Raw genomic sequence first — 13155 nt, 5'->3', positions numbered from 1 at the left:
TAGCATTCTGTGGATCTGCTCTATCTGGTGGATCCTCTGTGACTACATACCACAGTTCAGCCTGAATCAGATACATTTGCATTTTGTAAGACCATAATGCATAGTTAGAGTCATTCAGCTTTTCCAACAATTGATGCAAACCAGACATATTAGCTCCTGCCATTCCCTCTGCTTTAGGAATTTGTATCTCACCGTCCTCCTGCTCAGAGTCCTCCTCAGAGTCAGCCGACTGAGATTTTTCCTCACTTTGCAGCACTGGCTTTAGCTTGATGTCTTCCTTCATCAACAGTTTTCTGTTTTAGCAGACTCCTGGTTCTGATACTGCACCGTTCCCATCAAGTTCTGGTTCTTCTGCCTGGATTAGGCTGGCGTAGGCTGGTCTAGGCTAGACTGGACTGGGCTGGTCTAGACTGGGCCCATAACCTTTGTTGGGTTATTGTGCCAGAACTTTTCTCTCTCTGGAACTCTGTTTGTGCTCAGAAACAAACACACATCACGCAGGTCTTACACAGCAGAGCTGGTTTATTTCCTTCAGGCTTCTGTGCAGTTCAATTCAGATCAGTTCAGATCAGCACACTGAGGCATACACAGAGAGCAGTGATCATAGAGCAGTGATCAGTGAGCAGCGATCAGTTCCATTTTACACAAGTGAGAAACTATATACAGATCTACACAATTCTTATCTACATTACATACAGCTGTGATGAGGCTAACTTAGAATCTTGGCAAGGTTCCCAGAACAGCCTCTATCTCAAGGTAATTACCCACAGATAGTCTTTCTCTGTTTAACCCCGAGATAGCCATACACACACAATTTTAATGACTAAGCAAGTATTTCTTTTCATATACTTAACAGTTTCAACTCTTTTTCTCTCCCTCACCCCATCAGCTAGCAAACACAGCATACGCACACTTCGGCCTTAGCTAGACCTACCTGTTATTGTGCAACAGAGGAGTGAAGATCTCACAATGTTTTTATCATGAGATCCCCCTTTGTTCACACACAGTGTGCGACAACCTCAGAGGAAGAGGTGTTTTTTATTTTTATTTTTAGAGAGGCAGCAGTGCACGAGTGTTTTTTTTTTAAAAAAGGTGGTTTTTAGGTGGTTTGTTTTTTAAAAAATAATTACTTTCCCTGCTCCCCCTCCCCCACCCCCAATTGGCACAGTGCTCCTGAGGAGCTCTGCGCCCCATGTGCGGGTCCCGGCTCCTCGCGAGGAACTGTGAGGAACCGGGACAAACCGTGGTGCCCGGCCACATGTTTCACGGTCTCGGGCTCAGTCCGAGACCATGGAAAAACTGGGCCTAAAGGGTAGGGTGAGATCCCGGGGCAAGGGAAGGATCATCCCTCCCTGATCCCAGGATCCCCTGTGCGTCATGTGGATGGACAGTGACAATCCTGGGGATCGCCCCGGGATTTCGCCCCGCCTAGCTATGGCCTTCCTCACCTTGGCTCATCACCCATAGACACACTCTCTCATTCCTACATAGAAACAGTAACACAGAGCCACCTCAACAGGCACCAAAAAGGTACACGGGGGAGACTGTTGGCCATGAGCCCCACCTTGCCTACCCCTCCCTTAAACAATACTACTTGTCCATTAGTCATTAAACGTCCTTGTACACATCTTCTTTCTGTCCCCAAACAAGCCCAGAAAATATGGTTGCCATTATTTAGTTTGCTTTTTCCCTTTTCTCTTTAGAAACCCTAGCCTGACAGTTTGCAAACCCAAATCACATCTCCTATCCTTTAAAAACCATTGTTCTCACTTTAAAGCAGCAGAGGTCTGGCAGCAAATAGGCATATTGTATCACTTTGCACAATAATGGTGGGGAAGGGGGGGAGGAAGAGGAATTAACCGTAATTTGTTTCTCTAGCCAGACAAGTCAAGCTAAGTTATGATGAGAATGATGTGGTGCTCTTGATCACCTCCCATTTTACAGCAGATGTGATTGTTTTTATGGAGTCTATAACATTTTTAACAGTGCTGTTGTGATGATCATAGTTCTTGTTTCAGCAGAACAATATTGCCACAGTCAAGTCAAGTCAGATGGCAGGAGGGAAAGAAAGGAAGAAAAAAAACCCAGCCAAAACAATCACCCAGAAGCATCACAAGTGACAAGATAAGAGAGGGAAATTTACAAAGATTTTTCTGTTCCCCACACTCCCCACATGAAAGAGAGCAAGGGGGGGGGGGGAAGGCCAGAAAATGTGCTTGCTGGTCAGAACCTCTATGAATTATTCAGAGTATATATTTGGTTTTTTTAAAAAAGTAAAAAGTGGGAGGACTGAGGAGAATTTTTGAGACACTTCAAATAGATAGCAGGCTGTCATTTAGGGAGATCTGTTTATTATTCCAAATCATGGCAGGATGAAAGATATGAAAATTCAGCTGAAAAAGAAAGGGATGGAATGATAGAGAAATTTTCGTTCAGCATGATTTCTTTAAAATGCCCTTTTCAGGAAGTCTCAAAATGATTCTGAAAAGAGCTGGTAAGCCTCACAGCAGAAGGAGAGTTGGAGGAACACGTGTGGAACAAGCTAGTACTTAATATCTTCTACCAAACCTGACTTCTAAAATGAGGCCATGCCCATGGAGAGGTTATGAAGGCCTACTGTGCACATCAAAACCTTATGGTTCAGATGTTCCCATGACTTCAAACCATATCAGTCCCTACTCGTGAGATAGTAGCTGAGGGATCTGTGTGGGCTGTTTCATTTACATGACAGTTGCAGTGTCATGAGCCAGCAAAACAATGGCACCTGCTTCAGGAGGTTTAGCAGTAGCCAAATCCACCTGTTATGCTTGCCTGTGACACAGTCACAGTGGTAAGACACTAGGCATCAGGTCATCATAAGAACAACAGAGCAAGGCCTATCTAGTCCAGCATCCCATTTCTATGTATGGGAAGTCCACAAGTAAAACATGAGGGCAATAGTCCTCACACACTGTTCCCCAGAGAAGCTTAATGCCTCTGATCCTGGAGGAAGTAACGAGAAGCCACAAATAACCTTATCATCCATGCAGTTGTCTAACCCTCTTCCAAGGCCACCTCAGTTGGTGCCCAACACCACATCTCTGTGTGAATTACTTCCCTTCCCCTGTCCTGAATCTCCCACCATTCAACTTCATTGCGTGACCCTAGGTTTTAATATCTATTTTATTCATACCAGGCATAATTTTATACACTTCTATCATGCCCCCCTTTACCTCTTTCCTAACCTAAATAGCCCCAAATGTTATAACCTTTCCTTGTAGGGGAGTTGATCATTTTGGCTGCCCTTTTCTGTGCCTTATCCAACTCTACAATATCCTTTTTGAGGTGTGGTAAGCAGAACTGTACACAATATTCAAATTGTGTGGATTTGTATAAAGGTATTACAATATTGGTGGTTTTGGTTTTGATTCTTTCTCCTAATGGAATTAGACTTCTTCACAGCAGCTGCACATTGGGTTGACATTTTCGGTGCGCTTCATATTGTGATCCTGGTGGAGAAGGCTTTCAATGGCTACCAGTTCTGATGGCTTTGTGCTATATTATTTATTAAAGCACTTTTATACTGCCCTTTAGCCAAAAAAAAAAAAAAAAAAAAAAGCTCTCAAGGCAGCTTACAAAATTTTTTTTTAAGACAGTCCCTGCCCACAGGTTTACAATCTAAAAAACATGACACAAAAGGAAAGGGGATTGGGAGGGAGGAGCGGAGGAAAAGAGAAAACTTAGGCACTAGATTCTTCGTTCTTGGCCTCATCAGCAACAGTTGATTCTTGGCCTCATCAGCGGCAGTTGGTAGCAGGAGGGCAGTAAGCCTATGTATACCAGTTGCATCCATGTCCTGCTTGTGGGTCCGTGGTCAACAGCTGGTTGGCCACTGGGTGAACAGAGTGCTGGACTAGAGGGACCCTTGGTCTGATCCAGCATGGCTCTTTTTATGTTCTTATGACCCCAAGATCCCTTTCCTCATCAGTCACAAAGAAGGCCCCCTGGACCTTCTAAAGTTGCCCACAATTTCATCTCTTGGCACTACCACTCATTGCTTCAGTTCCTCAGACTCCCTTCCTGAAAATGTCAGTTCAGGATATAGTTTGTTGGACTCTATGCCATCTAGTATACAGACTGACACTGACCAAGCACACCTTCACCTGTCTTCCCTATAGAATTTGTGTCCAGAAAGAATCGTAAGCCTATGCGCAGGGTCTTGCTATTTTATTGTTTTACTCTGTACAGCACCATGTACATTGATGGCGCTATCTAAATAAATAAATAAATAAATAAATAAATAAATAATAATAATAATAATAGTATGATAATGGTTCTCTCCATTCCAACAGGTTTTCATTATGCCTACAATATCTTTGTTCTCATTTAAAAACAAGCACACCATCTTCCCTTTGCTTGAAGGCTTCTAACACTAGCAAACAAACATCTATACCTGATTTCCTTTCTCTGGCTTGTGCCTTTCCCCTTGAACATTATTCAGAACACTGTGCATTCACCAGGAATCTGGTTCCCTCATAATCCAAGATACTCTGATATGTGGTGTGTGTGTGTGTGTGTGTGTGTGTGTGTGTGTGTGTGTGTGTGTGTGTGTGTGTATCTGTATCTGTATCTGCCCAGAACTTATTACATGAAATCTACATCATAATTGTGGCATTCCAGCAGCGAGCAAACCAAAACGACACATGAGATAGATCAGAGGGTCTTGGGACGTCCCCTTCACATGCTTTAACTAAAAGCAAGACCAGCAGAAAGGTCAACAGTCAGATTAAAACAACAACAGGCCCTATCTAAGATCATCACAGTGCCAAGTCTGATGTTCTCCTGGTCCCACCTGCCCTCTTTGTAGTTGGGGCAGGTTCATGTGGCATGGGTGTTTTTAAAGGCTACCCAGCTCCCAAGCTGTTTAGTATTGCAATATGCCATATAAATAAGCAGTGCCTTAATTCAGAGCAATATTGCCTCATTGAAATGCACATAACAAGCACCATGGTTGTGTTATATTTGGTGTATTTATAGTAATTGTTTTTGGAATAAGAAAGCCAAATTGAATCCTTCCCCTTGTCCTTGGTAGCTGTCAGGATGGAAGATAAAGATATAGTGGAGCTCCTTGAAATAAATGGAAGATAACCAGTGCCTTGGCCAGCATTTTCTTTTCTCACAAAAATAGTTTGGATGTCCATCACTATCTGTACAAGAGATAAGTGAAAAATGACCACTGCATAACTGCAGTGCTGATTTCTAAGTGCACCTGCCACCCTTTTGGTGTTTTTCAAAACAAAGTTCTAAGCCATTTTACTTGGCATCAGCAGCCAAGTAATCAGCAGCCGAAATCGAAAGAGGCCGAGTCTGGGCAGGGGCCTCCTTTTATAGAAGCGGCCCCGCACTTGCTCCACGAGGCTCACGTGGCTGAGCCTCGTGAGCGTCTTCCTTCCACCCCGCCCGGCTCACAACGGTTGCTTTCCGCCCAAACCGTTGGTTGGGCGGGGTAGCATATTTTGCCAGCCGCTTCTTTCTGAGTCAAAAAGCTCTTGCAGTTGTGAAGTATGGTGCTCTGACTTATTAATATGCTGCTGAAGCTTTATTCCCTTACTTTCTTCTGCATCTAGTTTAATCTGAAAAGAACTTAACTCTTCCTGCACCATTCTTAGCTCTTCTGCAATAGCCTCATATGCTTGTTCATTCATCTCAGGAGGCATTGGCTCATTAAAAATATCATCCACCGTCTCTCCTGGACTCTGAATATCAGTAGACTCTTGGGTAAACATTTCAGGGGTTAATCGTGACACCAGTCGAGACCTTAGTTGATAAGCCTTTGTTGGAGTAGTCATGCACTTTAAAGTTTCTATGTGGATTTTATTAAGTTGAGATACTTCCTGGCGTTTACAAGCCTTAGTTGCTTCCAAAATTTTCTCAAGGTGCTGGTTTGCCTTCTGTAGAGAGTGAAGCTCTGACTCTAGCTCCATCTGCTTTTTCTTTGTTAGCTCTCTAAATTCTTCATGTTCTTGTTTGGAACTTGCCAGTTCACTCTGCATATGCAGCAGATGTTCCTTCAGCCTTTCAGTAGATGCTGCAGTATTGCTATCTATTGACATGGTGGTAGAACACACCGGCTGACCTCTGTTATTACACTCTCTTCCTGAAATTTCTACGAATATTTTTTCCAACTCTGCCATGGTCTGAGCATCCATTTCCTGGGCCCTTTTCACTGATTGTGAGGAGCGAAGCTGTTTGTTCTGTTCTCGGAGGATATGGTTCTCCATAGCATATTTTGCAACCCGTGGATGGTGCTCCACCTGTTCTTTGAGAGTCTTTAGCTCCTCCTTCAGTTCCCTGACAAAGTCCTCTTGGTCCGTAGGCAAAAAAGTGCCATGACACTCTTTATGTAGCTTTACAAGACGGGTTATGTGATCCTCTCTGAATTTAACTATCATTTTATTGGACTGAATGAACTTCTCCTTTTTGACAGAAAGTTCTTCTAGCTGGGCAACTTTTTCTAACAGCATCTTTTTTTCACTTTCAGATTTTTCCAAGAACAGCATTACTTCAAGGAAACGGTTCATATAATCTGTATTTCCGACATCAGGAGAGATGGTAGCTGTAGGAAGAGAAGCATCATGCACAGATTGCCCTGAAGCAAGCAGAGCAAGCTGGTCTTTCAGTTTCTTCACTTCGGCTTTTACTGCCTTACATTGCCTTGGGTGTCTTCATTTATCACAGCCTTGTTTTTGATCAGTTTTGCTCTCTGAGCAAAATTAAGAGTGGACAAGGTTTCACCAAAATATCTGGATCCTGGATGAACGTTTGCTATGATACAAGTTTTGGCATTGCCTCTAAGTGAATCCCGTAGCAGAAAAGTGAGCCTGGAATTCCTATAGCAGATGTGCCTCTGTTTTCCATTGCCCACATCAACAAGTGCAGTGATCACTTGGCCCAGGCAACTTAATGATCGGTTAAAGTACCCTGCCTCCTTTAACCTAACTCCCTCAGTATGAGTATCTTTTTGTCCCTCAGATCCAGCCAAATCCACCAAATTGAGTAGAGCGGAACGGATGTTCAAAATCTCATTGTTCTTTTCCATTGATTCTACTGTGATAGTAGAATCAATGGAGAGCTTCGGCTATTGGGCGGTATAAAAATGTAATAAATAAATAAATAAATAGTGAAGACAGCATGTGACCTTGAGGACTCTCTGTTCATTGAGGTAGATGCTACACGACGATTTCTCCAGCCCATTGTTAATACTTGATATGCTTCAGCAGCTGAAGTCAACACTTGCTCCACTGCACCAACAACAAATACTCCTTTTGTGATGTGTTCTCTGAGGAAGAGTCCAGCTGATCAGAATCCAGCAAATCAAATATCTGTTCATTGTAGATTTCTATAAATGAACACTTACAGAGAATTTTTTTACCAGGACCAGCCTTTTCTTTTTCACGTTCAATTAGAAAAAAATATATATTCGAAGCTTCGTGGAATCACTCCTCTCCGATTATGTGTAAAGTTATCAGAATCAGGAGGACCCATCATTGTAAATCTATATTTTCTATTATACTATTCTGATTTATGACATTGTTTTCAGCACGTAAAGGTTGGGGCTCAAAACTCTCCACCTCCAACACACTAAATCTGTTAGAGGTAGGGATAGTAGGCTTGCAAGTATCTAGTTCGAACTGAAGTTACTACGAGCACGCTTTCTCAGACCCATTGAAGTTAACGGTTCCTTGTCAATCAGACAATAATAAAATAAATCAGATTAAATTACTGAAATACACTGACTAATAGAACGAGCAACTTAATTACACCCACACCCCCAAATCTAGCAACATACAGACAGACAGACTCTAAAAATGAGAAAATTAAAAACAGTTACAAATTAACTCTACTTGTACAAATCAACTCTGCTTATAGTCCCAGAGAGTTGAGATGTATGCTTTCTGAAAATAAATTCCAAAGATCAAAGCAGCTGTAATTCGTTAAAATTTTGTTTTAAATTTTAAAAGCTAAAAGATAAAATAAAAAATAAGAGTGATAGTCAAAATAGCTAAGATATTAAAAATATTAAAATATTGGCTAAGATATTAAAAATATTAAAATATTAAACTAGAGCAGCATAAAATATGAACCGATTCCCTTCCCTCCAAGCAGGGACTTGTTTGTTTGTTTATTATGGATGTTCACTCCTCTCCTCCTCACAGCCAAGTTTGCTGATCGCAAAGCACACTCCGGAGTCTTTATTTGCGACGAGGCAGTTCCTCTTGCACGGCTTCTTGCCCACGGCGGAGAGCCTCAGGCCAAGAGCCCTTTGTCTCTCGGCCTTTGGCTCGTGCCACAGGCTCGCACCTCCAGCACCCTGGTCCCTTTAGTACCTGTAGGAGTGGGCGGGACAAACAAACACTCTCAGGCTCTGCAGCAGCCCTCCAGCTGTCTTTTCTGGACCTTCTGGAGGACGCACTCTCACATAAACATTGATAGCATCACCTTTGGCACTAGAGGGTACTAATTTATTTATTTATTCATTTATTTATTACATTTTTATACCGCCCAATAGCCGAAGCTCTCTGGGCGGTTCACAAAAATTAAAACCACAATAAAACAACCAACAGGTTAAAAGCACAATTACGAAATACAGTATAAAAAGCGCAACCAGGATAAAACCACACAGCAAAGTTGATATAAGATTAAAATACAGAGTTAAAGCAGTAAAATTTAAATTTAAGTTAAAATTAAGTGTTAAAATACTGAGTGAATAAAAAGGTCTTCAGCTGGCGACGAAAGCAGTACAGTGTAGGCACCAGGCGGACCTCTCTGGGGAGCTCGTTCCACAATCGGGGTGCCACAGCGGAGAAAGCCCTCCTCTTAGTAGCCACCTGCCTCACTTCCTTTGGCAGGGGCTTACGGAGAAGGGCCCCTGTAGATGATCTTAAGGTCCGGGCAGGTACATATGGGAGGAGGCGTTCCTTCAAATAACCTGGCCCCAAACCGTTTAGGGCTTTAAATGTCAATACCAGCACTTTGAATTGGGCCCGGACCTGGACTGGCAGCCAATGAAGCTGGAAAAGGACTGGCGTAATGTGATCTCGCCGGCCAGTCCCTGTTAGTAAACGGGCTGCCCTGTTTTGTACCAGCTGAAGCTTCCGGACCGTTTTCAAAGGCAGCCCCACGTATAACGCATTGCAGTAATCCAAGCGAGAGGTTATCAGAGCATGGATAACTGTAGCTAGGCTCTCTGTCCAGATAAGGGCGTAGTTGGTATATCAACCTAAGCTGATAAAAGGTGCTCTTTGCCACTGAGTTCACCTGTGCCTCAAGTGACAGTTCTGGATCCAAGAGCACCCCCAAACTACGGAGCCGATCCTTTAGGGAGAGTGCAACCCTGTCCAGGACAGGGCAAACATCACCTCGCCGGTGATGATAAGACAACACACTATTAGCGTACTAACGTCATGTCACGTGGCTCACCCTTCATCCCGGGAGGCTTTCTTTATCCCTCCCTCCGCCCCTTCTTCCTTTCTTCTCCAACTCCAGCTCCGTCAGTGACTCCATTGTTGAGAGTATCACCAATTCCCTCTCAGCTTCAGATTGTAATAACCCTTCACCAACTGAAACAGCTTTGCTGGGCAACATGAGGCATATATTGTGCACTCACTATTCCCTACTCACAGTTGTTTATGGGTTCTTTAGATGACAATGTGACCCTCCAGTTTCACTTCTGTGTCTAAAGAGCACTTTTTGCAATTACGTTTTTTTCAAAAGCAAGGAAAATGCAGTCTTTAATTGTAAAAGTGAAATAAACAGCTTTTTCACTTATACCACAGTGCCACCTAGAGGTTATGTAACAGAAAAGCAGGAAAGGAATGCTCTTTGCGTAGTAACTTTATCTCAATTTTGCAACGAAACTTAAAGTAGACATAGTGGATTCAGCCAATTAACAGCCTCATGTAAGAAATGCATTGTGGAGATGCAATGGAAGTCGAAAACAAATTCTTTTTTGCCTACCTCACTGCTGCACAGTAGGCTTGATAATGAACTCTAAGAAGTGTTTGGTTGGATTCAGTACACATCTTTTCCCAGTTGCATTTCAGTTGATGGCCTGCTTGCTTCATTGCCCTTAACTAAAAGGTGTACCAAGAAACTAATTGGCTCTGCCAAGGGGGAGAGGGCGCTTGCCCTGACTTTTGGCAATGCAGCATTAAAAATAGCATTGGAACTCATTTCTCTTCTTCTCCACCCAAAGGGTATTGTGATTGTATGCTAATAGTGTGTTGTCTTATCATTTACAGTGCAATCTCATACATATCTATACTTAGAAGTAATCCCTACTGAATTCAGTGTGGCTTTCTCACAGATAAGTGGACAAACGATAGTAACTTTAGAAAAAATGTCAGTGGTGCATGTCTACAGCATGTAATAACACGAACGTGCTAATTTTAAAATGTAGCACTGAAAAGACTATGGTAGTTTCATAAACACTTCTGTGTGTGTGTGTGTGTGTGTGTGTGTGTGTGTGTGTGTGTGTGAGAGAGAGAGAGAGAGAGAGAGAGAGTTGAAGTGTAGTAATACTTTGGCTTTTGAATAAAATTCCTGACTTAAAAGTTTTCCAGTGGTGTCCTGATAGTGCAAAAGGCCCCATATAAACCCAAGCAAAGCGCAGAAATGGGAAGCATTCATATCTACCCTCCCTTTTAAAGAAGGCGAAAGGCCCTCTGTCTACTATGGGTAAATATTAGAAGTCTGGTTTCTGATGCTGGATGAATCATTTGCTTGCCGAGTAACTATAGGCAGCTGGTCGAGGCTTCTTGCTCTTCTTTCAGTTCATCTGGAAAATTGGATGAAAAGCAAGACTTCACTAAATACCAGATGCTGCATCTGAATTGCTTTTTCCTAGATAAGTTAAATTTTAAGGAAAATGCTCTCCTATGATGAAGCAGCAGCAGCTTATATTTAAATAACAGACCCACCACATAAGAAGAGTGAATCTGAGGGCAGCAGACTTCATTTATGTTCTTAATCATTCACTATTATGGATACTGCTGGGGCAATCTCCTTGTTGTGTTTTAGCCCTTGAACTCTACAGTCATTACTTGTGGAGTTCTCTGTTCAGTCAGATGTTTAAAACAGTTTTTCATGTCACTTTCTCCCCCACCCTCTGCCTCAAATCAATGTTTATGAAATGATTTCAGATTTTTGAATGGAAACATGCTTCATCTGTGCAAACAGTATTATTTTCCTTCTGGTTTTGATTAACATTAACATTGGGGGGGGGGTGTGTGGAAACAGGATTATGAAGGGTTTGCTAATTTCCTTTAATTGAAATGAGTATCCACCAATAGGGAAGACTTGCAAAAATTTAAAGAAGTTAAAATTAATACAGTTTTTTTGAGAGGGTGTTATTATAATCACCATGAGTTTTCAAAACATGTGCATGTGCTGAATGTTGTGAATGGTACGCAACATTTCATTTTGTTAATTGTTTTCAGGATGCATGTGCTAAATTGGAGGTGTCCTGAACCATTCAGAAGACTGGTTCAGTATATGGCAATCTATAGAAATGTCATCTATGGAATATAAGGAAGATTGAAATCAACCATCAAGTCAAATAAAGAAAGGACACAGAGCCAGCCATTGTATAAATGGGCAGAGAGTGGCAAATGAAATAATCTTGCACATGATTACTGGGATTTTGCTGTTCTGAGACCTTATCACTGTTACCGAGCTCCAGTCTTAATGTGCCACAAGTAATTTGATTCTAGTGTGTTTTCCTGACCCCATAACTCACCCTAGTGCAAATTTTAATTAACCTGAGAATCATATATACTATGTGTGAGTCTCAGCTCTCTGGAGAGCAGTCTGTAGGATCGCCTAGAACCCAAGGTCTAAAAGGGGGCACCTACTGAGGAAGCTGAAAAGCAGAAGGAAAATACCAGAAAGGGAGTGGGAGACCAGAAGGAGACAGAAAGAATGGAGTCAAGTAGAAAGGAAAAGGATAGAAGAGACACCAGAGGGGAAGGCTGGGCATTTCTTGGGCAGTGCAACCCACCTGTACCACTAAAACAACTACTGAGATAGCAGATCCTGTATCCCACTGGAGACAATCAGAGGCAAGGATCCCATGCCAGATGAGCGAAGGGTGGAGATGGAGGCAAGTGGGAAGAGATGTTCTGCTAGATGAAAAGTAGCATGGGGAGCTTCAGGAGAAGGAGCTAATTGACTACAGGCTGGCCTGAGAGATCAAGCTTGAGGCGGAGGAATTGGACAAGGCTGATTTCAGAGACTGAAAAGGCCCTGTGCCTTGATATAAGACAAATCCTTATAATAGCCAAGCCAATGCTGTAACTAGACTGGAATTTAAATTTTAAAAACACTTTTGTTTGAAAGTATTCTGGGCTTTTCGGTTTTATGGAACTGATGGATCAAGGCTAATGACCTACTCTCACAAATGGATCCCCCCTTTTTTGGCAAAGAAAATTAAAGGTGCAGTGGGCCTGATTTGCTCTGCGAACATAGTAAGGTGGGGTGGGGGAAAACAATTAACCTCCGCCCTTCACACTAGGATTCTGATCCAGATCAGGGTTCCTGTGCTGACTTTAGAGTAAGTAACTCTACATCTTCAAGAACATGTAGTTTGGTTTGGGATGAATGAATCTGTCAGTTTCCAATTGTTTCCATTTCACATTTTTGCAGTTTTAAGTTTGGATCATCCTGAATGTTGAGAATTGTTCTGACCTTAATTTTGGTTCACCCTGAAGTTTGAGAATTAAAAAAACACTTGCGTGAACATTCGTACCCAGTTCTCCGAATACATGCTTTTTTATACACATTTTATTTTTAAAAACAATTACCCTAGTCTAATGCACTTGAATGTTATTTTAATGAATCAACACAGTTTTGTGTGCACTTCCCCCTAAAATGCCCATTTTTGTACAGAGAATTTTTGATCAGAGAATTGCATGGCAACATTTGGGGACATGCAAATTTTGAAGGATAGCTGAGTTTCAGTTTGCATATTGTCCAAAAGTGTGAAATTGGTAAGTTCTCATTAAAATGTGAACTGGAATTTCTCCCCTATCCCTAAAAGGATTGCAGACAGAAATCAAGCTATGTGAAAAGTGCAATCGTCTGGTTCCATACTGTTCCAAGCACAGTTTCACTGAAAAC

The 13155-nt window shown here is 42.1% G+C and overlaps 1 protein-coding gene across 1 annotated transcript in view; it reads right to left on the bottom strand.

Moving 5' to 3' along the window:
* Positions 1-5444: 5444 nt before the first annotated feature.
* LOC134395506 (kinesin-like protein KIF15) overlaps positions 5445-13155 on the bottom strand; it is a 33925-nt gene continuing 26214 nt past the window's right edge. Inside the window, 5 exon segments of the mRNA XM_063121705.1 lie at positions 5445-6679; positions 6682-7097; positions 7163-7340; positions 7343-7451; positions 7453-7534. Of these exon segments, the coding sequence (XP_062977775.1) occupies positions 5445-6679; positions 6682-7097; positions 7163-7340; positions 7343-7451; positions 7453-7534 (2020 nt within the window).

This window comes from Elgaria multicarinata, chromosome 1 (assembly GCF_023053635.1).
Source record: "Elgaria multicarinata webbii isolate HBS135686 ecotype San Diego chromosome 1, rElgMul1.1.pri, whole genome shotgun sequence".
Taxonomy (NCBI): Eukaryota; Metazoa; Chordata; class Lepidosauria; order Squamata; family Anguidae; genus Elgaria; species Elgaria multicarinata.
The sequence above is the reverse complement of the archived record's forward strand: the minus strand, read 5'-3'. Positions and strand labels throughout refer to the sequence as shown.